Source organism: Dermochelys coriacea, chromosome 1 (genome assembly GCF_009764565.3).
Source record: "Dermochelys coriacea isolate rDerCor1 chromosome 1, rDerCor1.pri.v4, whole genome shotgun sequence".
Classification (NCBI taxonomy): Eukaryota; Metazoa; Chordata; order Testudines; family Dermochelyidae; genus Dermochelys; species Dermochelys coriacea.
Window position 1 is genome coordinate 344,630,508 of NC_050068.2, and position 26,280 is coordinate 344,656,787.

Consider the following 26,280-nt stretch of genomic DNA (forward strand, 5'->3'; position numbering starts at 1 on the left):
CTTTGTAGACACTAAATGGCACATGTTTCTCAATGTTGATTTAAAAATTCATTCTGTATAATTACCTAATACATCGCTATCCAAGGTATTGAACCAATTGATACACACTTCCTTCAAACACAACCGCTGCAAGGTGCTACAGCTGCCTTTCACAGAGCATCTTGTTTTAGGGGAGGTGATCTTCGAAATCTTTGGGAAATGACTTAGTTCTGTTCTGAGAGAAAAGTGATTTTTAAAAAGTGTCTGTCTTCAGTTCTGATAAACTGCTCAATTTACAAGTACATAAAATGACTAACCGCAGAGATTCTGGGATCCAAACACCAGCCATTCTTTCTGCCTCCGATACCTATTTCTGCTGTCAGCTTTGCTGCTGCATGAGACAGGAGAGTAGCCAGCTTGATCTCCCATAGCGGTGTTGACTCTGCTGCAGGGGTGAAAATTCATTAATTTGCTTTGGTTAAACTCTACGTGTAAGACTTAGTGAAGCCTGGGGAGCAGCTATGTTGAGTGAGAAGCTGGATTTTTTTAACCCTTTCCATCCTGTAGTTATGCTTGATGATTTTCAATTACCAGGATATTTTAAAAGGCAGAATAGCATTGAAAATGTAATGTCTTTGTTTTCGTCCTCATCTGCCGCAGGTTAATGTCTTAAGGTTGCCCCCTTGGGGTGAGAGTGAGCACCTTGCTTACCTCCTGTGTCATTCTCTGGGCAGATAAACCCTGTGCTCTGGTTGTAGGGCTTAATCTTGCAAACTGTTCCTGCAGAGTTCATGGTGAAGCTGATATGAGTTCTGTGCACAGTTTGCAGAGTCTGACTTTAAATCAATGGCCTGATGGCTAGGTTTTCAGTCTACTAACTTGGACCCTCTAGTTCACTCTGGGATATTGCGAGATTGCATTCCAGCAACTTCTGCATATGATTATCAGATTGATTTTACACATGCAAACTTTTACAAAGACCTGATGCCAGGTCACACCTCAATTGTTTTCCCTCCCACCTTAAAACACCTAGAGCAAGTTTTGTATCTCTAGGTTCACTGGCTGCTTGGACTAAGCTGTGATAGTCTCAGTGGATGTCATTAAAATCTCCACACCCAACAGTTGTGGGACAGAGATGCACCAAGCCCTATATATAGAGGCTATAGTTATTTACAGTACCTTGGACAGTGACTGCAGAGATTTTAATGCTGCCCACTGCAAACTTTTCCCCTTGTACCATTTGGGCAAAGGGCCATTATCCTCCATCCCGCTATCTTGAGTTAGTAGCACCTGCTTAATTGATGATTTATAGCCATGATAATCTGGGAAGGGGATTGAATCTGACATTGCATGGTTCCCATGAATGCTAACAGGAGTTGTGCCTGCACATAGAGAGTATATGTTGACTGTTGTCGTAATCTTTGAAATAGAACCTCATTCCTTTCCCTCCACCCACATTAAGCCCCCAAAAGCTGTCCCCCATATAGTGCTTTGAGATCTGAACTTCCCCTAGTCAAGAATTTTGCACATCTTCGTTTGTTTAATCTCTGACTTGGTGCCTAGTTGCATTTCTAAGACAGTCCTAAGTACACTTGTGCCCTTTTGAGTCCTGTTACGTGGACATTCACTGATCACAGGTTTCAGAGTAGCAGCCGTGTTAGTCTGTATTCGCAAAAAGAAAAGGAGTACTTGTGGCACCTTAGAGACTAACAAATTTATTAGAGCATAAGCTTTCGTGAGCTACAGGAAGTGAGCTGTAGCTCACGAAAGCTTATGCTCTAATAAATTTGTTAGTCTCTAAGGTGCCACAAGTACTCCTTTTCTTTATTCACTGATCATTTGCCTTACCTTCAACCCCTGCCATAGGAGATCTGGACTGTGAGTTACAGGAGAACGTTTGAATCAACGAGGGTCCTGCAGAAAGAGTATCTGTGAGTTGCAGTGACATTTTCATGAGCAGGTCGAGGTCTGTGTTGAATACTCGTACAGAGCTCTTAGGACACACACCACAGTAATAATGAATGCTCTAAGATACTGACAGAATTGTCTATCTGCATCTGTCACCTCTTCCTGACATACCACCTCAGCTATTCACATTTTTTTCTTTTTTGCAGCTTGGAATGTTAATTTCCCTTCTCTGGCCCTTGGCCATGTTATGATTCCTGGGTTGGTAAATATGTAAGCACTGCTCTGTGAATAAATGAATGGGTGAGCTGGTGAACAATGACATGTAGAATTCCGCTGTATGTAATGTACATATGGAAAGAATGTATTTTCATTTTTTTCTTAATAAAATTATATATACCAACAGGATGTGATATTTTGGCTACTGTGTGTTCATTCCAGTACCATTTTCTCTTAGGAACTGAATGCACCTTTTGGAGGGGGCACATGGAAATTGGGTTTTTTGGTACATATTGAATGTGTATTACAGGTTTCCGCAAAAATAATTGGGGCAAGTCTGTCTAGCATTCTTATATTCCACAAAGAGCTGAAAGGGTATCCTGAGTACTGAAATCAGTGTTTAGCTGTGTGTCTGTGTGCCATGGATCTGGTGCTTAACAATCAATTACAGCTTTTGTATTTGTAAGTAATATACAGTCAAGCATAAGTGGGGTGGGGGGTTGGGGGAAGATGCACAAGTGGGATAAAATGCAAACAGTGACATGTACAGGAGACACTCCTCCCACCCTCCATGGAACAGTCAGCCCATTCACTAGCATGTTTCTGGGTTTCAGACACTGTACAGGGATTGTGGGGAGGTGTCCACCCCACACAGCATTAGGAGGAGTTCATGGAGGCCAGATGGGCTAATTAACTTAGTAGACTAAACACTGAGAGGAAAGCCCTAATTAAAGGAACAGGCTCACCTGTGCAGGAACAGGCGGGGCCTGTGTAAAGCCAGGTAGCTGGCTGCAGATAGGGGCTGTTGATGAGAGTGGCTGCAGGGAAGTGGGCTGCAGTCACTCTTTGAGTGGAGGGAGTTGGAGGCTGGCAAATACAGAGTGAGGGAAGCCATATAAGTAGGAAAAGGCCCAAGGAAACGGCAGCAAGAGGTAGGACTGTACAGGGACTGTGGCTGCTTGTTAGGGTCCCTGGGCTGGAATGCAGTGTAGAGGGCGGGTCTGAGTTTCCCTCCCAGCTACTGGGAAGTGGCATGAGCTTGGATATGCCAGCCAGTGGGCCTGGACGTTGAATTCCCCAGAACGGGAGGACCTTAATGACCTGGCCGGAGAGCCATGCCATGAAGAGGAAATTGCAGATCTGGGAGTGAGTAGGGGCTGCAGAGCAAGGCAGAATGGGGAGAAGATGCCACTGGAGGGAGAGCACAACCCTGGAAGAGTTAATTCCCAGGGCGGCCAGCAGGTGGTGCCACTCAGTGAGTGGACCCTGTGGCAAGGATGTTTAACTCAAAGCAATCTTAAATATTGGCAATATACTTGCAATTTATGCTTCATTTGTGGCAATGTCCCTTTATCGCAAGCAGTCCCCCCTTCGCCCCAACCAAAAACTAAGTCCTGTTTTACACACAAGAATGTTTATTGACAGAAATACATGGTGTCTTCAAAATATATTTTGTAGGAAAATGCAAGAATTATAATCTCTACAATCCAGTTGCTCAGTAACTTCCAGTGTAAATCAGACTCCTGTCCCTACGAGAGATGCCACTCTACAGCACACAAGATAGCTGTATTGTGTACATGTGAAACATTCAACAACAAAATAGCCTCTTTAAACATGTATTTTCCCTCCCCACAGTCTATTTTAGGTATAATTTTGCTGTGGTGGCAGTAATATAAACCTCCTGTCAGCTGGACCATGGCATATGACTATGAGCATAAAATATGCATTATTTACACTTTCCTTCTATGATTCTGAAAATAGAAGTCTTGCAAGAACTTGTCTTACCAAAATGTGAAGGTAACAATCTCTATTTGTACAGTGTGTCTTTATGTTAAAGCTATTGTTTTTGGGAGGATTTTCATTTTTTTGGTCTCACATACACAATTATGGCTACATTATACTATGAAGTTTTAAGGCCAAATATGCTCAAAGTTGCATTTTCTAGTTCTCCTATTTCCTAGTGGACTTTGAAGAACATGATCTACTCTGTATCGCTTTCCATTCTTCATAGGAAATCTTTATTTAAAAAGTGGGAGGAGGAAAAAATCTATATTTTAAGATTCTTGTGTTTTAAAAATATGGTGTTATGGAAAAATAAATAAATTTCACAATTCCCCTTCAAAAGTTTAGTCACTGCTTGCTGAGCAATGTTGTTTGCTCTGAATGAGACCTGTAATTTCAGTGATAGGCCCTGGGCCTGCACCGTGGTGTTCCAATCTGTGATATCAGGTCTCTGAACCCCGTTCAGCAAAGCAGTTAAGTATATATCTGATTTCAGTAGGGCTTAAGCATGCACTTAAAGCTGAGAACCACTTTCTGCTCCAAGTGCAAGGTGGATATTTTTGATCTTGCCTCCTCTAACATAAATAGCAACATGTGTATTTAAAAAACAAAACAAAAAACACCCTAGCCCGCCTAAACGTGTGGCTTTCACCTGTGGTTAGGTGAGAGAACGAGACAGATGTTCGTCACATGGCAGAAGGCACTCGGGTGCTCTGGTGATGAGCATGGTATAAGAACATATAGAGAGAGAAGAAGTTAGTTGAATAGGGATGATTTGCTGAATTGAGGCCTTTATGATGATATCCTGCCATTAAAGATTCCTTGGCACAAACAAGCAGAGACACCCAACACTATGTAAAAGGGCAGCTGCACAAGCTTGCAAATGGCTGAGTTGTCCATTAGAACAACTGTGAATCAACATGGTTATGAAAGTTATTGGAAATGCTGAGACTAGCTCCTTAAGGCTTTTTGTATCATCACAACAGCAGGTTGAGCCTGTTTAAATATGAAAACAAAGCTGCTTGTTCTAATACAACAGCACGCTTCAAAGCCTGTCACTTGGCCACTGTTGGTCAGTTTTAGCCATCCCGCTTCACCCTAGAACACAGCAAGATTCTTCTGGGCCTACCACAAATCTTAATCTGCAGCGTCCCATTGGCAAGCTATAGCCTGAAATGAACATCCCCTTAGTTTGGTCAGATTCTCATCCCCCTGCTGGAGGCGAAGAAGTACTTTCCTGTGTGAGTACTCCTAGCCATGTCAGTGGGGCTGCTCGCAGAGCACTGGGCTCTGAACCTTCACTTTATTTCCCCCCAAAGCAGCGCACAAATATGCAAAGTGTGCTAAGTACATTGCCACACCACTAGCAGTAATATTTACATATTGAACATACACTTGTTTAAACACTTATCAGACTCTTTCAGTGTACGAGAGAAGGGGGAAGGGTTACTTCATATCAGAGTTTACAGATTCCTTGTACTGGGTATTCAGTTCTGGTTGAGATCCTTCCTCCCCCCTAACCTTTAGCCTGTGTGAATACCTTGGATGTTTAACACCCGAGACTCCGAAAAGTCTGTTACTTTGTCACCATTCCTGCTGGTCTGCACTTTTCTCGGCCTGGATAGGGAAATGCGTAACACTCCATGCATAGCTCTCTTCCTCTGTAAATCTGAACCCGCTCTACCAACGAGAGTAAATATTCCCCTTGAGTCACAGACCAGGATCTTGGGTAACGTTTTCCCATATTTATACATTCAGACATGTAAGCGCCTCGGGCTTTCACTCATGGTAAGGCTCCTTAAGTGTCTTTTGCTTTTGGAAATGGAACTTGGGTGCTGTTTCTGGAAACTTTACACTTCGACAGCACAGAGTAAGGGCCAGATTTTTAAAAGTATGTAGGTGTAACACTGACAGACCCTGGGTGGGGTCAAACCTGGGAGGCTCTGTGTATGAGCCTCTACTGCATGAGATAAAAGCCATGTGCCTCTTAGGTGAGGCTGTAGCAGACTCATCCATCTCTAGACAGTCTCGGTGCCACTCGAAGTGGACAGAACACATCAAGCAGGTCTGGGTTACGTACTTCCCCTACCTGAGGAAGCATGTCCCAAGCTTCAGAGATTTCCCTGTTATCCTGGACAAGTTCTCACTTGTAACTGAAACCAATGGGAGTTAGGTGCCTAAATACCTTTTAAAATCCACCCTGAAGTGTTTTGCCCTAGGTTTCAGAGCCAGGGCCAGAACCTAGGTCTCTAGACTCCCACTCTAATACCCTGTCCTCAGACCACACTGCCTTCGAATTAAGGAGGTTACTTTCATTTTCTGCATCTCCTGAACCGGCACACGACAGTCTCTGGGTTCACAATGGTGTAGATTAAATTAAAGGGACATGGTCCACTTGAGCCCTTTTAAACTTTTAAAAGGTTTAAAGTAACTTGTTACCACGACACCTGCCCACGTGACTTCCTGTCACCTATTGTGGTTTCACGATCCAGTTCCTATCTTTTAAAATGTTCTCGCTGCTGCTGCTGTGTTAAAGACCCACAAAAACAAGAGAGGCTGGTTACACAGAGAAACTGAACTTGACCATGAACCGGAAAGGCAGAAGAAAAATAATTATCTAATCACTTTCTGTTACAGAAGATGAACAAGATGGTCCTTACAACAGTCGAGAGTACAGTGTTTAGGGCCAGAAGTGTGATTCCTTTTTTAAAGTGGAGGGTGTCCCTTTAAAAAGAGAGCAGAAGTAATCGTTTTGGGTTTTGTACTGTGAAAACCTTTTTTTTAAAAATGCACCTAAATTTGTTGCCTAAATAAAATCAAGCCCTTTTTAGAGAAAAGGATAAATTATCGGGGCTTAGGGAGTTTTTTGTAAACATTGGCCTGAAGTTCTTATGTAGGCAAAAATCCCTTTGATTTAACCAGCCCTTCTGCCAGCCCAAGGGCTATCGGGGCTCTGTCGTAATGTCTGCAACAGATAATGGGTTCTTCAGCGCCAGCACCCCAGCCCTATGCTATGAGCCACACAAGGATCCTCCTTGCACCTATGCCGAGCTCCACTGACTTCAGTGAGCTGAAAGGTAGGCGTGAGGGGCTGCCGGGGCTGATCAGATGGCAGGATTGGGGCCTAGTTGAGTTTCAGATGGGGAAATACCCTGTTTCTTGTACCCGCTCAGACTTCTGCTTCTTGCCTTCAGTGATGCCTTTTGCGGGTTCTTAAAATTAAGACTGTGCTGGAGGGAGACTTGATAAATAAGAAATCTGGGAAGAAATTCAGAACTTTCTCAGATTTAGTTCCTGTAGACATAGCAGCCCTGGGATGATGATGGGTCCTAGGGGAGAGGAGGGAGACAAACACACTCTGGAAACTCACCTCTAGATCAGACTCTAAAAAAAAAAACAAAAACAAAAAAAAAAAAAGTGTCTCAGAAATGTGAACTCTTCTGTTCCCTCCCCCGGCACCTCCTGTAATGAAATTTTGGTCTGTCCTGCAATACTGGTACAATCCTAAAGCAGCGATGCCCCTTCTAGTGGCTGGAATCTGTACAGTGGCTTGACTTGGCTAATGCTGCTGCTCCTTTTGCTCATACTTTATCCACCAGTCCATCCCTGCCCATGACTCAAGCAAGGGCAACACTTGGGTGGCGGCAATACTTAAGAATTGCTCTATGGTGCCCAGCCATGAGGGGGAATAGCGCTGTACTGTGTTAGCGTGAGTGATGCTAGGCTGACTGCAGCAACAATGACCTTGGAATTTAAGTGCAGCTCCCTGTAGTTTGCCTTCTGCTGATACCTCTCAAGGCTCTCACAGGTTTAGATGCCCAGCCTGGCGCAATCCAAATCAATAGGTAGGTGATTTCCAAACTGTTTGCCTCCTAAGGTGGTGACATGAAGAGGCGGCTTTTGCTTCACTGACACTTCCCCGCTGCAAAATCTCATTAACACCTTAGCTGTGCAATGTGTAAACCAAATTGGCCACAAAACAATAGTTTGTGGAATTCATAGCTGCCCTTTCATCTCTGCTACAAGCAGAAGCTAAAGCAAATTCTCTCTTGATTTATAGGTGACTGATGAGTTTGTGGGAGCTGCTAAGCAGAGGAACCTGCAGCCCCAATTATGCATAGGCAGGAGCAGAGTGTAGCCACCCTTCTCTATAATACAGAGGTGCAGCCTACAGGGACCACAGGTTCCAGCACATTTTGATCCAAGTGACTAGGCGGCTCAGATCAAAAGAATGCTACGTGTCGAGAGATGTTGTCTCCACACCCTTCTCCACACCCTCCTCCACTTCTGTTCATCTGGCTGTTACACTTTTAACATGCGCCAGGACACGTGCCTGACTTAGCTCACTGGTGAGTTCTCTATGCCTTCAGCAAACCCATAACCCAGCTGGCTCGTGAGAAATTGCTGTGATCGTTCTAAAGTAATGTAGATGCTGCGCAGCAGAGCGGATTTAGTGAAATGGCCTTATCCTGGGCTCCTTTGTTAATAAACCTTTGCAAAGTGCCCAGAACAGTGGGGCTTTTAAAGAAAAAGGTCTGAACGTCAAAATCCAGCCCCGGATTTGCCACTGAAGTAGTCTTTTCAGCGGGCATCTCAGCACCATCGATCAGCAAGTACACAGGCTTTTAAAGAAGAAACACTTAGAGGGGCCATCCGGACATACCAGTGTACCAACCAAACATACCAGCCTCGTTTGAGAGGTAAAACCAGTAACAGAATTGAGGGAACTGACTGCATGCAGGTGAGAACACTATCCATATGCTTTTCTTTGCACTTACATTAACTTTTCACCCCCATATTTACGAAAATACCCTACACACACACCTGTCTGAGGCATTGCAGTTTGTATCTCTTGTAACGTTTTAGATTAAATATTAAGTCAAGCCTTCAGAGCTTGATGCAACCTCCACTCACCTTTCCTACATTTGAAATCTGTTGATTTCAACTAGGTGCGTGAATTGGCAGAAATTCACCTGTGCCAACCGGATCTGGATAGGACATTAGGCGAGCTCCTCCCCAATTGATTGCTGAGTTCTTTTTTCCTTTGCAGCTTGGCATAGCTTTCAAATGAACTGATTGCACAAAATTCTGCCAGAAGTGGGACTAGCTCACTTCACTCAGACCAGATCTAATTTTGGCACTGACTTTAGGTTCCTAGTTCCACTGGGCCCTAACACATTCTTCTGTTTATGGCACAGGGAGCATGGCTTGTGTGTGTTTCAGCAGGTCAGTTTCAGTCTGTAAAACAGCCTCGGTCCGTTTTCTTCTAATCCTGTGTTGGGGGCCTTTGCAGTGTTTCTGACTGATCTCAGGAGTGAAACAAATGTCCTTAAAGGAAACCTGAAGCGATTACTGCCCACCATGGAACAGATGACTGGTTTGGCTCTTTCTAGAAATGCCAGTTGCTGTTTCACTGTCTCTCTAATAGCGCCTGGATTTGCTCTGAGAGCTGCCGGTGTTACTAACGCTTTCCCCCTAGGAAGGCATGTGAGATGTCTCAGGGTCAGAGCTGGGGCGGGGGCGGGGCTAGCCCTGTTCTGGCACATGACAGATTTCCAGGTGTGTAAGAGAATTTTTGGGTTAACAGCAGCTACTTCACTAAGTTTCTCCCCAGCACTAGCCCTTGCCTTACATAATGAGTTTGACTCTCTCCTTTCCATTCATACATTCCTGTCAGAACTGCATTTCTGGAGTCTGCCTGCGCCCCGCACCATCAAGGTGGTAGTTTCTTATTTGCCTGCTGTTAGATGCCTTTTTATCATCAGTGAAAAACTTCAAGGTGCGTTTCGAGTGACTTTGTCATTGGCTACAATGATGAAACAGGGAGTTTGGTCCTGCTTCAAATGCAGATCGCACTAAGGACCCTTACTGCGACCCTCCCTAAATACGTGAGGGGCTTCTTACACACTTGCCCTTTAAACTTCTATGACCTTTGGGCTAGGAGCTAAAAAAAACGGGCTTGGGAATTTCATTTGAATGGCAGAGGCAGTGCAGGTACCTCTTGCTTAGCCTGTTTATGGACACGATTCCAGCCCACAATTAAATAACTCTGTTTTATTCGCTGTAGTAAGGACACTACGGTATCTGAAAACTGCTGCATTTTAATGGCTTGAGAAGGCAGTATCTCACGGCAACATCTACATAAATGGCTAAAAAACCCCAGCAGAAGTGCAGTCTTGGAGCCTTAACATCACCCCTGTCCTGAAGGAAGGGTGTATCCTCAGTGTAAGTCACACTGCAGGCCAGGAAGGTCCATGTAGGACAGAGGGAGTATTAAGGACCCAGGAGTGATTGCTGGTGGTTGGCAGGGGAAGCTTTGGTGACTGCAAAGCATTTTCCATAGGGATTCCAGGGAGACTTGGCAAATAACCAGGAAATCATGTGGCTTGGGATGAGGGCAGTCGCTGCTCTTTCTCTTATCTCCTGTGACTTAACTGGCACGTCTATAAAGCTTCTCTGCATATAACAAATGGGAAAAACAAAAGCACAGAGCACCTAAATGACTTCTTTGAGGTCACAGAATGGACCCCCCCAAATCCCCTGATCACCCTACCCCGTACTCTCACCACTAGATGGCACTCCCCCCTCATTTGATTGGAGTGGAATCTGGAAGTTTGACTATCAAGCTGCAGGTGACGGTGGAGGTTACATGGGGGAAAGATCCTCCTTCTCCTGGGGAGCAGTGATGGAAAAAGAACAGGATGCAGAGGCTCACAATGTACTGGGCACTGGCACCAGGTGATGCACATGACGGCAGAGCAAAGAGCTGATAGTAGATCGCGAGCCCTTTGCCTCCAGCCCTTCCACCCTGAGTAGCACCCTTCACTAAAGCAAATCCGCTATGATGCTAACTCAGTTTCTGGAGTACCCCGTTAGGCACCAGAGGCTTCTGATCATTCTGTATCCAGGGTTTCCAGCCCACTCTGCCCTTCCCATAATACTAGATCCAGCTAGATGGAAGGGGTCCCAGTATGGAAAAGGCTGACAAGCCCTGCAGGCTGCCGTCAACTCTTATCCTTTTATGATGGCCAGAAGCTGAACTTTCTTGTCTCCTCTAGTCAAGGCTTAAATACAGGTGCTCTCCTGCTCTAGAAACAAAAATACAACCTAGTCTGGACAGTGAATGTGTTTTGATTGACCAACGTTTGGGCCAGAGCAAACTCCAGTCATGGTCTCCTGCCTCAACGGGGCATTCAGGCACCAGTGTGTCTCCTTGCTCCACAGGATGCTCCAAGCGATGGCACTTGTGGCTCTGATCATTTTGGGGCTGCTTTTTTGTTTTGTTTTTTGTTTTTGCTGGTAGAGTTTCATGTCACTTTTATAAATGCGTGTCCTCCTCTCCCTCTAGCTCCTCTTTTGTGAGGTTGTCCATGGGGACAATCCAGCTGTCTCCCAGCTCCCCGTTCAGGTTCACCTTCTTCTCCTGCATCTCTGAGGAGGTCTCCATCACCTCCAGGGTCGGGTTGTCATGGTAGCCATTCTCCATGGTCTGTAGCTCTTCTGTCAGGCGTTGCTAGAAAGGGACAAGAAAAAAAAACAGAAATCTGTGGTGAAAACGAGAGTGTAGTTGGTCTGTGGTTAAACGTACTGCATTTCCTAGCTGCCAACCTTATCCTCACAACATCTGTCCACACTGCACAGTCGTCTCACAACCAGACATGTTAGTGTGACTTTCCTGGCCATGACCAAAACTAGACTAGTCAGGGGTGCTGTAGGTCAGGGTGGAAGTGCGCAGCAATGGGAATGAAGGGGCATGGACTGGAGCAGGCTGGGGTACTGTGGGTCAGGACTGAGGTACCTTGGCAGGGCTCTGTGGAGAATCTGTCAGCTATGCCTGCCTTTGAAGCTAGGCAATCAGTGAATTTTAAAAAGAGAGTGAGTCTGAAGTGCAGTGCAGCTGGTGGCTTGGTTCTACCTCAGCTCCTCACGCCCAGGGCCAGAGATGGGCAGTCTCCCCGGCTCATCTCACCAGATTCTGATTCCTTCAGCAAGGCCTTTCCTGAGCTCAGCAGCCCATCGTCATTCAGAACTAGCCTGCTCCACTCTGTTTCTGCACCTGTCGTCCTGGCATTCCCAAGACAAGAAAAATCCTGCTTTTCACGCTGAACCTTCTTTGACTGGGGCCACCCTTGGTTTACAGTCCACTTAGGGTCACAAAGTGCCTCTGTATAAATAATGCCATAGAGTCCCACCTTAGTCCTCTGTTACAGAAGTCAGAGATGGGAAAGGACAAATAGCTCATCCGCTCCATCTCCCCTTAGCCATGAAGCATTGTTCTCCATTCTACGCTCCCCACTGTCTTTCTTGTCCAGGCTCGTCCCAAGGCATTGGGCTTCACTATTTCACTCCTGATTCACCTCATCTTTCTAGTGATATGGTGCCTGGAAATGAATCTGATGCTCTAGGAACGGTCACACCAGAGCAGGAGAGATTATTAGTTCCCTGCTCTGGCTGTGATGGCCAAGCATGTGCAGCTGGATATTACACCGGCTCATCTTGCAGCCGTGTCTCATTGCCCACTCCCGTCTAACTTGCTGTCCATGGTCCCTCTGTTGTCTCTTTGGGCATTGTTGCTCCTCGCAGGTGTCTTGCACTGGTCAGGTGCCTGAGGGAGCATCCCCCAGATGTCCTCACATGGGCCTTTCCCAGTGCATATTTCTTTTCTGCACATGTTTCCAATCTCTCTCGGGCTCTTTAGAGAATTTGTTTGTTCTGGTTGGTTCTTGCCACTTCTTCCAGTTTCGTATCATCAGTCTGTGTTCTGAATGTGGTGGTCTAGCCACGCTCCTAGCTCAGCTGTGATGCTAACAAGCCATCACTGTAGAATGTGGATAGACTTCTGCCCCAGCTACATTGGTTTACCATTACCTGGGGTTTAGCCTTTTACTAGTTATTCGAGTGTTCCTATCCAAGCCAGTTCCAATAAGACTTTAAGAGACACTACATCAAATGCTTTGCTAAAATCCATTTGACATAGAATCACAGAATATTAGGGTTGGACGAGACCTCAGGAGATCATCTAGTCCAATCCCCTGCTCAAAGCAGGACCAATACCAACTAAATCATCCCAGTCAAGGCTCAAGCTGGGCCTTAAAAACCTTTAAGATGGAGATTCCACCACCTCCCTAGGCAACCCATTCCAGTGCTTCACCACCCTCCTAGTGAAATAGTGTTTCCTAATATCCAACCTCGACCTCCCCCACTGCAACTTGAGACCATTGCTCCTTGTTCTGCCATCACTGAGAGCAGTCGAGCTCCATCCTCCTTCACATAATTGGAGGCTGCTATCCAATCCCCCTCACTGATCTCTTCTGCAGACTAAATAATCCCAGTTTCCTCAGCCTCTCCTTGTAAGTCATGTGCCCTAGCCCCCTAATCATTTTTGTTGTCCTCTGCTGGAGACTCTCCAATTTGTCCACTTCCCTTCTGTAGTCGGGGGCATCAAAACTGGATGCAATACTCCAGCTGTAGCCTCACCAGTGCCGAATAGAGGGGAATAATCACTTCCCTCGCGTCTGGCTGGCAATGCTTCTACTAATGCAGCCTAATATGCCATTGGGCTTTTTGACAACAAGGGCACACTGCTGACTCGTATCCAGCTTCTCATCCACTGTAATTCCCAGGTCCTTTTCTGCAGAACTGCCATTTTTCCAGTTGGTCCCCGTCTCAGTGCAGAAAGCAAAGCAAATAAGTTTCTGGCAGGATTTCTTCTTTATGAAACCCACCAATCATGCTGCTTATTGCTCGTGGCTCTGTACAGTTACTTGGTGTTCCCTTTCTCAATTTGACCGTGGGTGGAAATTGGCCTTCTGGGCGGATAACAGCCAGGATCACCCTGCCTTCGTTTTTTGGGAAATCGGCACTGGATTTTACTTGCTCTTCCCCCACAAACTCCTCCCCTGCCCTGTGGACTACGGCAAACTGGCCAGGGGGGATGACTGTTCTAACCAGGCTGAACGTGGGCGCTGAATCCTCCCGTGTAATGCGGCCCATTACAATGAAAAAGACAGCAGGAACCAGGGGACAAAGCGCATGTCAGAGTGGTAGGTTCTATCCCCACCTCTGGCACTGACCTGCTGTGGAACCTTGCACTTCTGCCTCTGATTTGCCTACCTCCTACACTGTCTGTCTTGTCTATATGGAAAAGTTGTTGTGTGGGTGGGATTTTTGCTTTGCTACAGCCCAAGGAGCACATTTAAGCCGCTACAGTTATAAGCAAAAGGAATTACTATTAATATAATGGCATAACGCCTGCCCCACCCCCCTCCCGCTACTCACTCCTGTGTGTGGCGCTTTTTTTTTTATTTAGCTTGTGGTACTTGGGAAGGGGCTTAAGCTAAAGCAGAAAAGCTGTTCTTATATCGGAATCAGAGCGTGCACACTGGGGTGGTGGTGGGATTATATTGGTCTGACTACATGGACATAACTGGCACAACTTTCCTGTATAGCCCAGGCCTTAGGCAATAAGCTCTTCAGGGCTCAGACCTGTTGTCGGTTATGTGGCCGTACAGCACCTTGCACAAACAGGGCCTACTAGCTGCTACTGTTAGAAATATTAAAAGCCAGGCTGCTGCCAGGGCAACTCCTCAGGAGCCAGGGGCTAGAAGTGCTGCTTTGTAAATAAAGCCAGCAGCTCTGATTGGTGCTCACACAACTCAGGCCGGCTGCATTCACTTCCATCACTTACATAGTGCAGCGGGAGACACTTCGGCGCTGCGTCCGCAAACCACCCGCTTCTGAATGTTTCCCTGGAGATAGATGGGGAGCTGAAGTGGGTGTTGATCCTAGCAGAGAGTCACTCAGCCTAGCCCATCTCCCCACATCTCTCAGAGCAGGGTTTCTCAACCCAGGGGTCGGGACCCACAACTGCGTTGCCAGAATGTTTCGAAGGGTTGCGTGGCAGCTCCTGTCCCACAGGTCTGGCTGAGCTGGCTTCCCTGCTTCAGGCACTGCACCCTCTGGGGTCCCAGTGCCACTCAGGGTTGGCCCAGCCACCATGATGACGGGAGTCGGGGTAGGCCAAATTTGAGTGAGTGGCCCTGCCACCCCATGAGCCAGGTCACAGCTCCACTCACACAAATTTAGTCCAGTCAGGGGTGGGGCCAAACCTGAGCCACGTGGAGAGCCGAGCCCAGCCAGCCCCACAGCACGGGAGCTGCCACTCTGGGGTGAGCTGGGCAGGACCCAACCCTACTGGGGGGCAGAACAGGAGCAAAACCCCCCGCCGGCCTCCACCTCTAGATTATTTACTGGGTTGCGACAGGCTCTAAACGTTGACAAAGGGGTCCTGAGCCCCAAAAGGCTGAGAACCACTGGACTAGAGTTTAAGGCCGGCAGGAACCCCCGGACTGTCTAGTCTGATCTCCTGTATAGCCCAGGCTTCCACCAGCACCCGCACACCAAGCCGAACGACCGGAATCAGACCCAAGTATCCCAGCCTCAAGAGTCTACGTGGCTGTGGGCCATGGACAGAGGACAGCAGGGACAGAGCTGAACCAACGCCAACGGCAGGGAATTGCCACAGCTGTCCCCTCCCACTCTGCTCCCCCAGGCACATCACCCCTTCTTCTATTTAAAACTCAGCCCAGCATCGGAGCAGCCTCACTGGCTCTGAAGCGGGGCCCTGGTCTTTTCCGGTCCAAATATCAGCCTCACTTTCACCCCGCTTTTAATCTTCAATCTAGACTGGTGTCTAGTTCCCTGGGGCTTGACAAACGGGCCGAGGAGCGAGTCCTTCCGTGTCTAGACAGGATGCTGCCACTTCCTGTTTGGTGACTTGACTGCAGCTTTTTCTCTCGTGCTAATAGATTAAATAATCATGGCAAATTAAGTAAGCTTGGAAGGAAATTTGGGGGTGGAGGGGCGACCAGCCTCGGTGTTAGCGAGGACCTGCAACAGGGACAGGGGAGGGGAAACGGGCTTGTGCCCATTTTTGCTCTGATGATTTCTAAAGAAGGCCTGAAATGTATTTGCCAAGGGGAGAAGAGAGATCATCGGCTTGTCTTTTACATTAGATCTTCAGGCTGCATCTGCCCCGGAAGACACCTATGGTCTAGTCCCTTCAGTCCCAAGAGGCTGAGAGCTGAATCGTGTAGCTCAGCTACATGGGAAGGGTTTGCTCTGATGTAGCTGCACCGGTGGAAATCCCCGGTGTACGGGTCCTCAGCTGATGGGCAAAGGTTTCGAAGAGGGGTAACTGCAGCAGGGAAGGGATTTTCAAGTCTGGGTGCTCCATAAGCATTGGTTTTTGTCTCTGCTAAGAGCTCCTCTGCTCTAATGAGTGCTTGGGACAAAGTGAGTGAGAGAGAGACAGAGAGTTGAAGGGGCAGGCTGTATCATCTTTAGGTGCAAGAACCCACAATACCGATCAGAGCCCCAAGGCCTCCAGCCAAACCCACGAAGAGTGGATGGGTTGTTCCAATTTCTTAGCTAGCCTTCTAAATCACTGCTAAGGCCTGTCTTCCTCAGGGCAGAGAGAGCCTTTCTTCTCAAGGATGCCAACCTGACTCCAGCCCAGGCCCACGATTACGGATACCTGTTACTGTCTGTGCCTGGCCAATGGCCCTTTGGCAAGTGAGTGTGCTGAGCTGCAGTCCAATTCCTAGCAGACAGGTATCCACATTGCAGTGAAAAGAACCTAAAAATCACACTTCTGCCTGAAAATGTGTTTAAACCTTTGAACGACAGGAGGCAACACCCAGCATTGACAGGTCATGGTGTATAGTCAGTGTCACTCCTTCCCCCATACAGCGAGTTGCACCTGTTGTTGGGCTTCTCACAGAGCAAGAAGAGTGAGAGAAACATGTACGCTCTAGTTGTGTGTGTACAGTGCCTAGCACAATGCAGTCCTGAGCCAGGACTAGGGCTCCTTAGCACTACAGCAGTACAAGGAATTCACACTGATGGGGGGCTCCAGCCCCAGTAGGTTTTGTAACTATTTCTAATGTCTTTTCATTTTTATAGTTAATTTCAAGCTGACAGTCTCCCTTTAACATCCCTGGATTTGGCCTTGGCACAGTGACCAAAAATTAAATGGACCTAGAGACCAGCCTGTCTTTTCGCTCCTCATCTCAGAGGTGGGGCACACCGGAAGCAGCTCCAAGTGTAGGAAGTTGGTGCTGTACTGTTCTGTGGATAAACAGAGGACTGTGGTCTCCAGAGCCAGTAATGTGGCACCTTTCATCAGCACATGGGTCTCTAAGCCTGGTCTATGCTATAAGCTTAGGTCAATGCAAGACTGCTTATGTCGACCTCGCTGTTCTTTCCAAACTGGTTTTGAAACTGAGGCTATGCCTACACTTATCATACTGCGACGCGATCGCTGTAGCGATTCAGTGCAGACGCTCGCTACAGCAATGGGACGGCCCCTCCCCTTGCTGTTAATTCACCTCCCCAGGTAGCTTGGTCAACGGAAGAATTCTAGTGCTGTCTACGCTGGGGCTTAGGTCAGCTTCACAACGTCGCTCAGAACTGTGGATTTTTCACACCCCGACACGTCATAACTGGGTTGACCTCACTTTTCAGTGTAGACCAGCCCTGAGTGATCACCTTCTATAGACATTTCTAAGCCAATTGAAAAGAGGAGTCTAATTCTCTGACAAATCCCACACTGCCCTCAGGATAACTTGTGAAGACCTCTAGTTGTTTTGTCGTATCATAGGATTCTTGCACATGACTGTCAAATTCCTTCTCCTTTGGATCCAAACTTTTATCGGTAGCAGTTGAAGCTGTGTAAACCTAGGCAGCGGTGACTTGTACTTTGGCGTCTTTGGGCTCTTCACGCTGATTCTATTGCCAGCCTTTTAGCTCATAAGCTTGGCACCCGATGTTGCCTTTATCTGTTAGGTTTGAGACCCGACTCTGCAAAAGCAGAGCAAAGGGATTTCCCTAGCAGTGCTAAAATAAAGGGTTAAATTGCTACGGCAGCAAACATTGCTCCTGGCGCTCTTTGATCTGAAGTGCGTAGTGCCTGTGCCCTCCTGTGGACGTCAGCCGTCTCTGCAAGTCACAGCACAGAGCGATGCAATGACTGTCTAGCAGAGCCAGTGAGGGGATAGCAAGAGTAACTCAGTACAGGCCAGTATTCAGATTGGTGGGGAACCTCTGGGAACAACATCCCAGCCTGTTCTGCTGTGAGCCTGATCCTCCCAGGAAACTCAAAGGGCCAGGAGTAGGAGAAATGTCTGACGCCCTGTCAGCCCACTGTAAACCCTACTGTTCTGCTCACAACAGACTCACCCATCTAAGGAGGCACTCAGGCCTAGAGCCCCAAACGTATTTAGGTGTGTAACTCCCACTGGGGCTTTGATCCTCTGCTACCTTAGCTACACTATGAGCGCCTAGAGGGATGGAATGCAGGCTCGGGGAAGGGAGCCAAGCTGCCCATCATTTCAAAACCAGCTTTTTGGGCTGAGTGCTCAGGGACTGACTCTGTGCTCGCTGTGTGAGCTAGGCTCCAAGGAAACATCTCGGATTTAATTTGGACGGGAGCCTGAGGGAAAAACTTGCCACCCACTTAAAAATGTCAGACATGTGGGAACTGTCAGCCCATCTTGTCCCCTATCCTGTCTCTGATAGAGGCAAGTGTTAGAGCCGTTACAGGAGAGTGTAAGAAACCGCATAACGGGCAGCTTGTTCCATAACTTTCCCCGGGAGGAGTCTCCTGGTTGATTTCCTGAGGGGGCGGAGTCTGGGGTACAGCTTGTTGAAAAATTATTTTTTACCAGAAATTTAAAAACCCCAAAAACTTTTTGAAAGAAATCAAATCGCTTTGCGGGGTGGGGTTTCATCAAAAAAAAAAATTCAGGGGAAATTTTGGAAAAAAAAAAAAAACCCAAACCCTGATTTTTGATTACCAAAACTTTTACCCATTTTTGTTTTTCTATCAGAAAACCAGTTTCATTGTCAACAGCATGATTCCCCAAAAACATTTTTTGTGCTCGACCAAAAGCAATTTGCATCCAAATTTCCAGGTTTCCCTGGGCTGAAATTCTGACCAGCTCTTGCTGGTCTAATGTAATGAGTGGAGGGAGGGGCACTTCTCCATATCATTTCTCCCAGCCCAGCCCCACTGACTGAGCCGGCACCACCCCTCTGCTTGTGGCAGAAACCCAGTCCCCATTAGGGCACAGGTCCCTTCTCCCCCGCCAGGCAGGTCACCCCAGCCTTCTGTCTGCTGATTGACTAAACAAAACCCCCCCTCCCGTGGAGGGGGCCAGGGCCGTAAGGGAAAGCCCCCTGCCGGTGCATGGAGGCTGGGAGTGGCTTACCTGATCCTTCCTACGGGCGACCCGCTGGTGGCAGCAGCCGTAGATGGCCGCGATGAGCAGCAGGGAGCAGGCCATGCACACGATGGTGATGATCAAGGGCATGCTGAACCGGTCCTCGGTCTCCTCCTTCATCCACTTGCTGGCGTAGGTGACGTTGCTGATGCCAAGCTACCAAGGGCAGGAAGGGTGAGGGGGCAGATCCAGCAGCACCCACACTCCCTTCCCTCGGTGCCTAGCTGCGCTGACAGAGCACCCGCCCCCCAGGTGTCCCCTGCAGTCCTCTTCCCATGGCACCGCAAGCAGCCCAGATCCTGCCCGCTCTCCCCAGCCTGGGGCCTGCACGCAACAGCCGTTCAGCTGGTGGCATACACCACCCACCACGGGGGGGGGCGCACTATGCTGTCCTGCCCTGCCAGGGGCTCTCTGCAGCCTGCGCAGAGGGGAAGGAGGGATGTCCAAGGACAACAGCGGGGCTGAGTGAGAGCCACCCCGTGTTCCCACCCCCTGCCAGCCCAGGCAGCTGGGAACTGGCTCCTCTTAGTCACAGGCTAAAGCCCTCTAGAAATGGAGACGCTGACTGCCCTGGGGCTGGCACGGCAGGGAGCAGTGGGACTGTCTCCATCGCCTTCCAGCCCCAGAGCTCCAGCCAGCATCCTCTCGGCAGCTGGCCCTGAGCAGTGTTCGCCCAAAGCCTCCTCCCAAGGAATGGGCAGTGAGGTTCGTCCAGGCACGGGGAGGGGAGACTCACTCACCTGCTGGAGCTCTCCCTTCTTCGTCTCCAGCAGGTCAAACAGCTCCTTGGGCGCGGCGTTGGCTGTAGGGAGAAACCAGCCAGAGGTGAAGGGCGGCCCCTGCGTAATGGCTGCGAGCGGTTGTGCCATGCCGCCTACCCCATGTGGAGCTCAGGCTCCGTCTCACACATGAGGAAACGGTGCGACTTGCCCCAGGCCCTGCAGTGAATAAATGGCAGCCCCTTCCCCCCCCCCCCCCGCCGGTGCCACCATCATCAATGCCTTGGGCCTCTGCAGAGAAGCCCAGGATTAAACGGGAGAGGGAGACTGCCCAGCCCTCTCTCCATGTTAGGCTTGGTGCATGGGGTTAAGGAGGCCATGGGCCCGAGGAGGCTGTGCTCCCGGTTGTGCTTTTCCTACCGCCTGGATGCTTGTTGGGTTGGAGCCCATGGCTGTAACTCGAATACCTTTCAGCAGCGCGACACCCAGGCCCAAAGCAAAGTGGTTCAAAGGAACGTTTAACCAGGGAGATTTTTGGTGCCAGAGCTCCAGCTGGGGGAAGGGCTGCCTGAGCCCTCCATGGGACCCTATGACACAAGTGCTGCAGAGCGGGACAATAACAGAAATCAAAGCAGGAGCAAACCTCACAGGCCAGCTAGTCCTTGCCCCCGCCTGGGCTGGGCTGGTCCCTCCACGGGATCCCACAGCGCTCTGTCCACTCCAGCAGTCCTGTTTGTGCAGCGGCTTAGGGCCACGTGGTGAGCGGATGCAGCCCTGGGGCTGGGAGCCAGGGCTAGCGAGATTGGCTGCGGGGACTGGTTTCCAGCCTCATAAGCACCAAGTGTTTCAAACAATCACCCTAAGCACGTACTTGAGTCCCTGAGGGAATGTCTACACTACAACTGAATACCCGTGGCTGGCCTGTGCTAGCTGACTTGGGCTAAGGGGGTCGCTCTAAGGGGCTGTGTAATTGCAGTGTAGATGTTCGGGCTCGGGCTGCAGCCCGGCCTCTAGGACCCTGCGAGATGGGGGGGGATCCCAGAGTTCAGGCTGCAGCCTGAGCCTGAATGTCTACACTGCAATTAAACAGCCCCTTAGCCTGAGGCCAGCTGTGGGTGCCTCACTGCGGTGTAGACATACCCATAGCCCAAGAGGGCAGCTCCGAATCCCAGCCCCTGCGTACACTGTGCCCATGCCACGGGAGGGCTGTTACACCCAGCCAGCTGTTTCTGGCCATCAGGCAGTGCTGTGTGTGATGGAAGCAGACAGCACTGGGGAAGGTGAGAGAGGGAGGGTGGATGGTTGAAGAGCAGCTCACAGGCCAGGAGTCACTTCCCTGCCCCAAGGGCAGGCGTCCTTCATGGAGCACGGGAGGGATCGGATTGTTACCCGCAGTTTGGCAAACAGCCTCTGCCAAGCAGTGGGTTCCTAAATCTCCTGAGGGGGTGCGGCTGTTACTGAGGTGACCATGCAGCGGCAGGGGGGTTGGGAGACGCCGTAGCAGGGCTGTGTGCCCAGAGCACCAACTTGGGTTATCTAGGTCTGCCTGAGCTTTGAGATCCCCTCTCTGTACACTCGCCCGCATGAGACCACTGGCCAGGTCTGGTACCAGCAGCTCTCCCTGGTGGGTAGAGGGGGGAAGCACCATGCATCATTCTCACTTTCTCTCCCTCCCCCCCCCACCCCATGAGTGGCATTAAACAGAAAGGCAAGTGCTACCCTCCTCAGCTGTGAGAGCAAGTCCCCGCTCCAGTACCAGCTGCCTCAGAAGAAAGTTAAAGAGCCCCCATAGGGGACAGTTATGAATAGCCTTCCCCAAGGAGAGATCTCTTCCTGACCCCAGACAGCTAGCAGTTAGCTTCTGCCCTGAAGCCTGAGAGCTCTGGCCTGTCCTACTTGTGTAAACTGGCTGTAAGTTCCTGGCCTTGCTGAAAGAAGGGGAGTCCATCTCCTGGCCCTGTACAACACTGTCCTCGCCTCTGTGGGTGCCCAAAGGTCAGTCCTTGTGGGGCACTTTAACCATGGAAGCACCTGCAGCCTGGACTGAAACCTACCACCTCATTTCACGTCAGCAACCCAACAGCCATCGAATTGATGTTCGGTCACGCCTGAGCTGGGCTGGGTTTGAACTGGGGCCCTTGAAGTGAGAGATCATTGCACAGCTACTCTCCTGCGCCTCCATGGCGTGAGGCTTTTCCTCCCTGGCATGGGCTCTGTTCCCTTGTTGATATTGGCTAATGAGTTGTAACCTTACTGGAAGATGAAATTAAGCTGGTTCCCACTGATCCACCTGGCAACTAGGTTTGGCACCAGAGCGGTGGTTTACTGATTGCTGGGGCCACTGGGCTTCCATCACAATCCAAAGGATGACAGCAGGAACAATGGCGCGGAGCCCCAAACCAGCCCTTAATGGAAAGTACTGGAGTCCCCAGTAAGACTGATTACACAGCTCCATGATTTCCACCAGGCTTCCTGTGCTTCTCCTGTACTTCCCGAAAAGGCTAAAATAGTGGTGCCCAAACTTCTTCTTGTCTCCCCCACCGCAGTAATGGAATGTGTCCGCACCTCCCTCTTCCCCCCACAGGCCTGGAGTGGAGTCGTGGCCAGGCTGGGGCCAAGAACAGAGGCCTGAGGCCAAGCGGCTGAGCCACAGCCTGGAGCAGGGCCACAGCTGGGTGCTGGGAGTGGAACCAGGACCACAGCTATGGCTGAGGCCGGGGCCAGAGCGGGGTTGGGTGATGCTCCTCCCTGCTCTCCAGCCCCCATGGGGGGCTGGCCTGGGCCACTTCCTCCCCCACCCCCCTGGGTGGACATTCCTCCATGCCCCCGTAGAGAGGGGCACACTCCACAATTTGGGGACCACTGGGCTAAAAGGTCTTTAGCAGTGAGATGCCCCCAACCCCTTCCCTCTCTCTCCTGCAGAGCCCGTGGGTAGTGAGCAGGGCTCACTTTGCACAGAAACACCGAGTACAGCAATCCTGTTGGGGGTGTTCCCAGCTGTGTTCAGGCGCACGGTGCAGATGTCTCGGCTCCGGTTGAACGTGGCCTTCACGGCTTTGCAGAGCATGTTGTGCAGGGAGGGATCCACAGGGCTGCCCTGCAGGGACAGAAAGCACATGTCAGACAAGCCAGGGCCAACTGCAGCATACAGCTTACAACCAATCTTCTGGACTCCAGGTCTGCCTGGGTCCAGCTCCCCAGGTCAAATTCCACCCAGCACTGTAATGCAATGAGCCTGATGGGTTCTCAGCCCTGTTCGGGGGAGAGGGCAGGTGTCTACATCACAGAACCACACCAGCCCTGGGCACAAATTGGCCCCTTTATGGGTGGCCTCAATGGAGTGTGAACAACCCTCTTGCCCCAGGAGGTTGCATCTCCAGGTCAGAGATGGCAGCAGTGCTACGGTGACCGGATGCCTTTTAAATGGAGGCCTGGTCAGATTTAGTTTATCACTCTATGGTAATTATACGCCCCCCCAAATAACCCCAGTATCTGAGCGCTTCCCAGTCCTTAATGCAGTTATCCTCCCACGCTTTGACGGTTTTAGCCTCACAACACAGATGGGAACGAGGCACTGAGAGGCTAAGTGACATGTCCACGGTTACATGGGAAATCTGCAGCCCAGCCAGTAATGACCCCAAGTCTCCCACATCCCATGCTAGAGCCCTAACCACTGGGACAGCTTCCGCTGCATTAAAAGAATATGGTCGGGAGCTTGCTTTTGAGACACTAAAATAGTGGCAACAGTTTCCTGCCTGGGGAGTCCTGAGGATGGTCTTGCCACCAATAAGGTGTTTGTGACACTGCAGCCCCTTAGCAAAGAGTGCCCTGTTCTTTGCAAACACCTCTCCCCTCAGAACTGACAAACTCACTACACCAAACAGGTCTTGCAGGGTATTTGCCCATAAAGAGATGCTCCTAACAGGTCTGGATTCATAATTATGGTGAGCTGTACATACGATAGTTGATAAGGTATTGCTATTGAATGTATGCTTTATGGACTTGGCGTACAAGTTAAGTCACCTGAGGATAACGTATCTGCGCAGAAGGCAGGTGTCACCTGGCCATGCTCAGCCGGCAAGGTAGTGCCGGGTGCTATTTGTTGACACACCATCCCCCCTACCCACCCACTCCATCCCAAGACCGTCAATGGAAAACCCCCAGAGACAGCTGCAAACAATTGAAACCACTTGGAGGTGAAAAGGAGCATTATAGCAGGCAGGCGCTGGCCCTGGCTGGGCATAAGACAAAAGACTAATTCAGTGTATGGCCGGGGGGGGGGGGAGACGACAACATGACCTACTTTATTAACAAGGAAAGGGTGTAGCCCCAAGTCTGGGTTGTTATCATTTTGCTTTGTATTGTAGATGTGTTTCCACCCCCTCTGTTGTTTCTCGCTGACTCTCGGGTCTTTCTTAAATAAACTGTCTTTTATTTCATGACACGTGCTGCATGGTTTACAGAAACGGGGATTTAAGGTAAAACTGGGGCCCACGGCTCCTTTGGGCGGCACAGCAGCTGTGATTTCTGCAAACAGCCGGGGCTGGATATCACAGGAGAACAAGTCGCAGGGACTCAGGGCCTGGGACATCCCTACTGCTAACCTGTAAGGAGAAGCCAGGGCGTGCAGAAGCCAAAGGAGAAGGCTTGCGAGGCTGGTGGTGGCAGAGATCCCCCTGCACGTTTTGCTGAGACCCCCACACGTGGGAGGCTTGGGGTAACAAGGCGGCTCTCAGGTCCAGGTGCCCCGAGAGGCTTCACAAGGTTGCTCTCTTTCTAGCCTCCCCCCCCACACCTCTAACTTCTCCAATGACCCACATTGGCTGCCTCCCTCCCCATGTAAACACAGGACTAGTCTCCCAGTGGTCTCACATAATATCCCCAGAGGAGACTGAGCGCTGCTGGGCACCACACCCCTGAGCGGCTGTGGGCTTCTTGCCCAGGGCTTTTTCTCTGCTGAGCCCAGATGCCCCAGCTGCTCAGGGTCCCATGAGCGTCCCTCCGGGCCGTGGATTCCACCGCCTCCCCTCTTCATCCGCTTGTGGCTCAACCCCAAAGCCAGGAAGAGTTTTGAAGCACTTTCTTTATCACAAGCCAAAACCACTTGGCCCGAGTTCTTCACCAGAGCACGGCATGGCCTTATCTGAGGGCTGCAGCTTTTGGAGTTACAGAAATAGCAACTCCCCGGAGGGGAACCAGATCACAAAGGGGGGTGGGAGGGGGGGGAGTGTTTCAAAAGGCAAAGCCCAGCCAAAGGAGAGGGTGCAAAAGCTGCCCTGCATCACAATCACCAACTGCCGCTTGCACGTCCCTGGCCCCGGCTTCAAACGAGCTGGGCTGTGCGATTACTGAGACGTGGGCCAGGGGAAAGGATGGGGCAGGGTAAACAGAGCCCTGCAAGAGAGATGGCCCGATGGATGTTGTACAAAGAGCCCCAGAGGCAAGCAGGGCCTCGTTCAGCTCCCATCCCACAGGGATTTGTGAGCAAATGGCTGGGCTTGTGACACTGAGCGTGTGCTGGGCGGGTACCTGCTAGTCCCGGGAGAATGAACAGCCAAGCAAAGAGCCAGCCCCGCCAGCCGGCCTTCAGCGTGCTCCGGCCCGCCACTGGCAATGTACGCTGTTAACACCCCCCTCCCCCCCGCTGTGGGATGGGGGCTGCCCTCCACCCCCTGGTTATAACCCACAGCACCATCAGCCCCCAGGGCCTAGCTCAGACTGTGCCAGGCAGTGCGGCAGCAGCAGGGGAAGTCTGAGCGGGGGCGCAGAGTGTGGAGGGCGCTAGGAACGCCAGCGAGCACCTGGAACGGTGCCAGGTAGGGCTGGGGAGCAGAGCCCAGGAAAAAGGGGGGTGCATGGGAGCTCCTGAACAGTGCAGGGGGGGTGAGCTGAGATGGGGAGCCCAGGCAAAAAGGGGGTGCCTGGAAAGTCCCAGAACGGTGCAGGGAGGGGAGCAGAGCCCAGAGGAGAAGGGGGCACCCAGGAGCTCCCAGAACGGCACAGGGTAGGGGGCTGAGACGGGGGGCAGAGCCCAGGGGAGAAAGGGGCACCCAGGAGCTCCCGGAACGGCATAGGGTGGGGGGGCTGAACCGGGGGGCAGAGCCCGGGGGAGAAGAGGATGCCTGGGAGCTCCTGGAACGGTGCAGGGCAGGGGGCTGAGCCAGGGGGCAGAGCATGGGGGAGAAGGGGGCACCCAGGAGCTCCTTAAACAGTGCAGGGCCAGGGGCTTAGCTGGGGGGCAGAGGCCAGAGTAGAAAGGGGAGCCCAGGAGGTCCGGGAATGGTGTGGGGTGGGGCCTGAGCTGGAGGCAGAGCCTGGGGGAGAAGGGAGTGCCCGGGAGCTCCCAAAACGGTGCAGGGCGGGGGGCTGAGCCAGGGGGCAGAGCCGGGGGAGAA

General features: G+C 50.4%; 1 protein-coding gene across 1 annotated transcript in view; it reads right to left on the reverse strand.

Annotated features, from left to right (window-relative positions):
• Positions 1 to 3,500: 3,500 nt before the first annotated feature.
• PODXL (podocalyxin like) overlaps positions 3,501 to 26,280 on the reverse strand; it is a 92,402-nt gene continuing 69,622 nt past the window's right edge. The window contains exons 7-10 of the mRNA XM_038378989.2: positions 22,835 to 22,982; positions 19,907 to 19,968; positions 19,155 to 19,322; positions 3,501 to 11,398 (exon numbers count right to left, since the gene is read on the reverse strand). Coding sequence (XP_038234917.1) covers positions 11,204 to 11,398; positions 19,155 to 19,322; positions 19,907 to 19,968; positions 22,835 to 22,982 — 573 coding nt within the window. The 3' untranslated portion in view covers positions 3,501 to 11,203. The remainder of the gene's footprint in view (positions 11,399 to 19,154; positions 19,323 to 19,906; positions 19,969 to 22,834; positions 22,983 to 26,280) is intronic.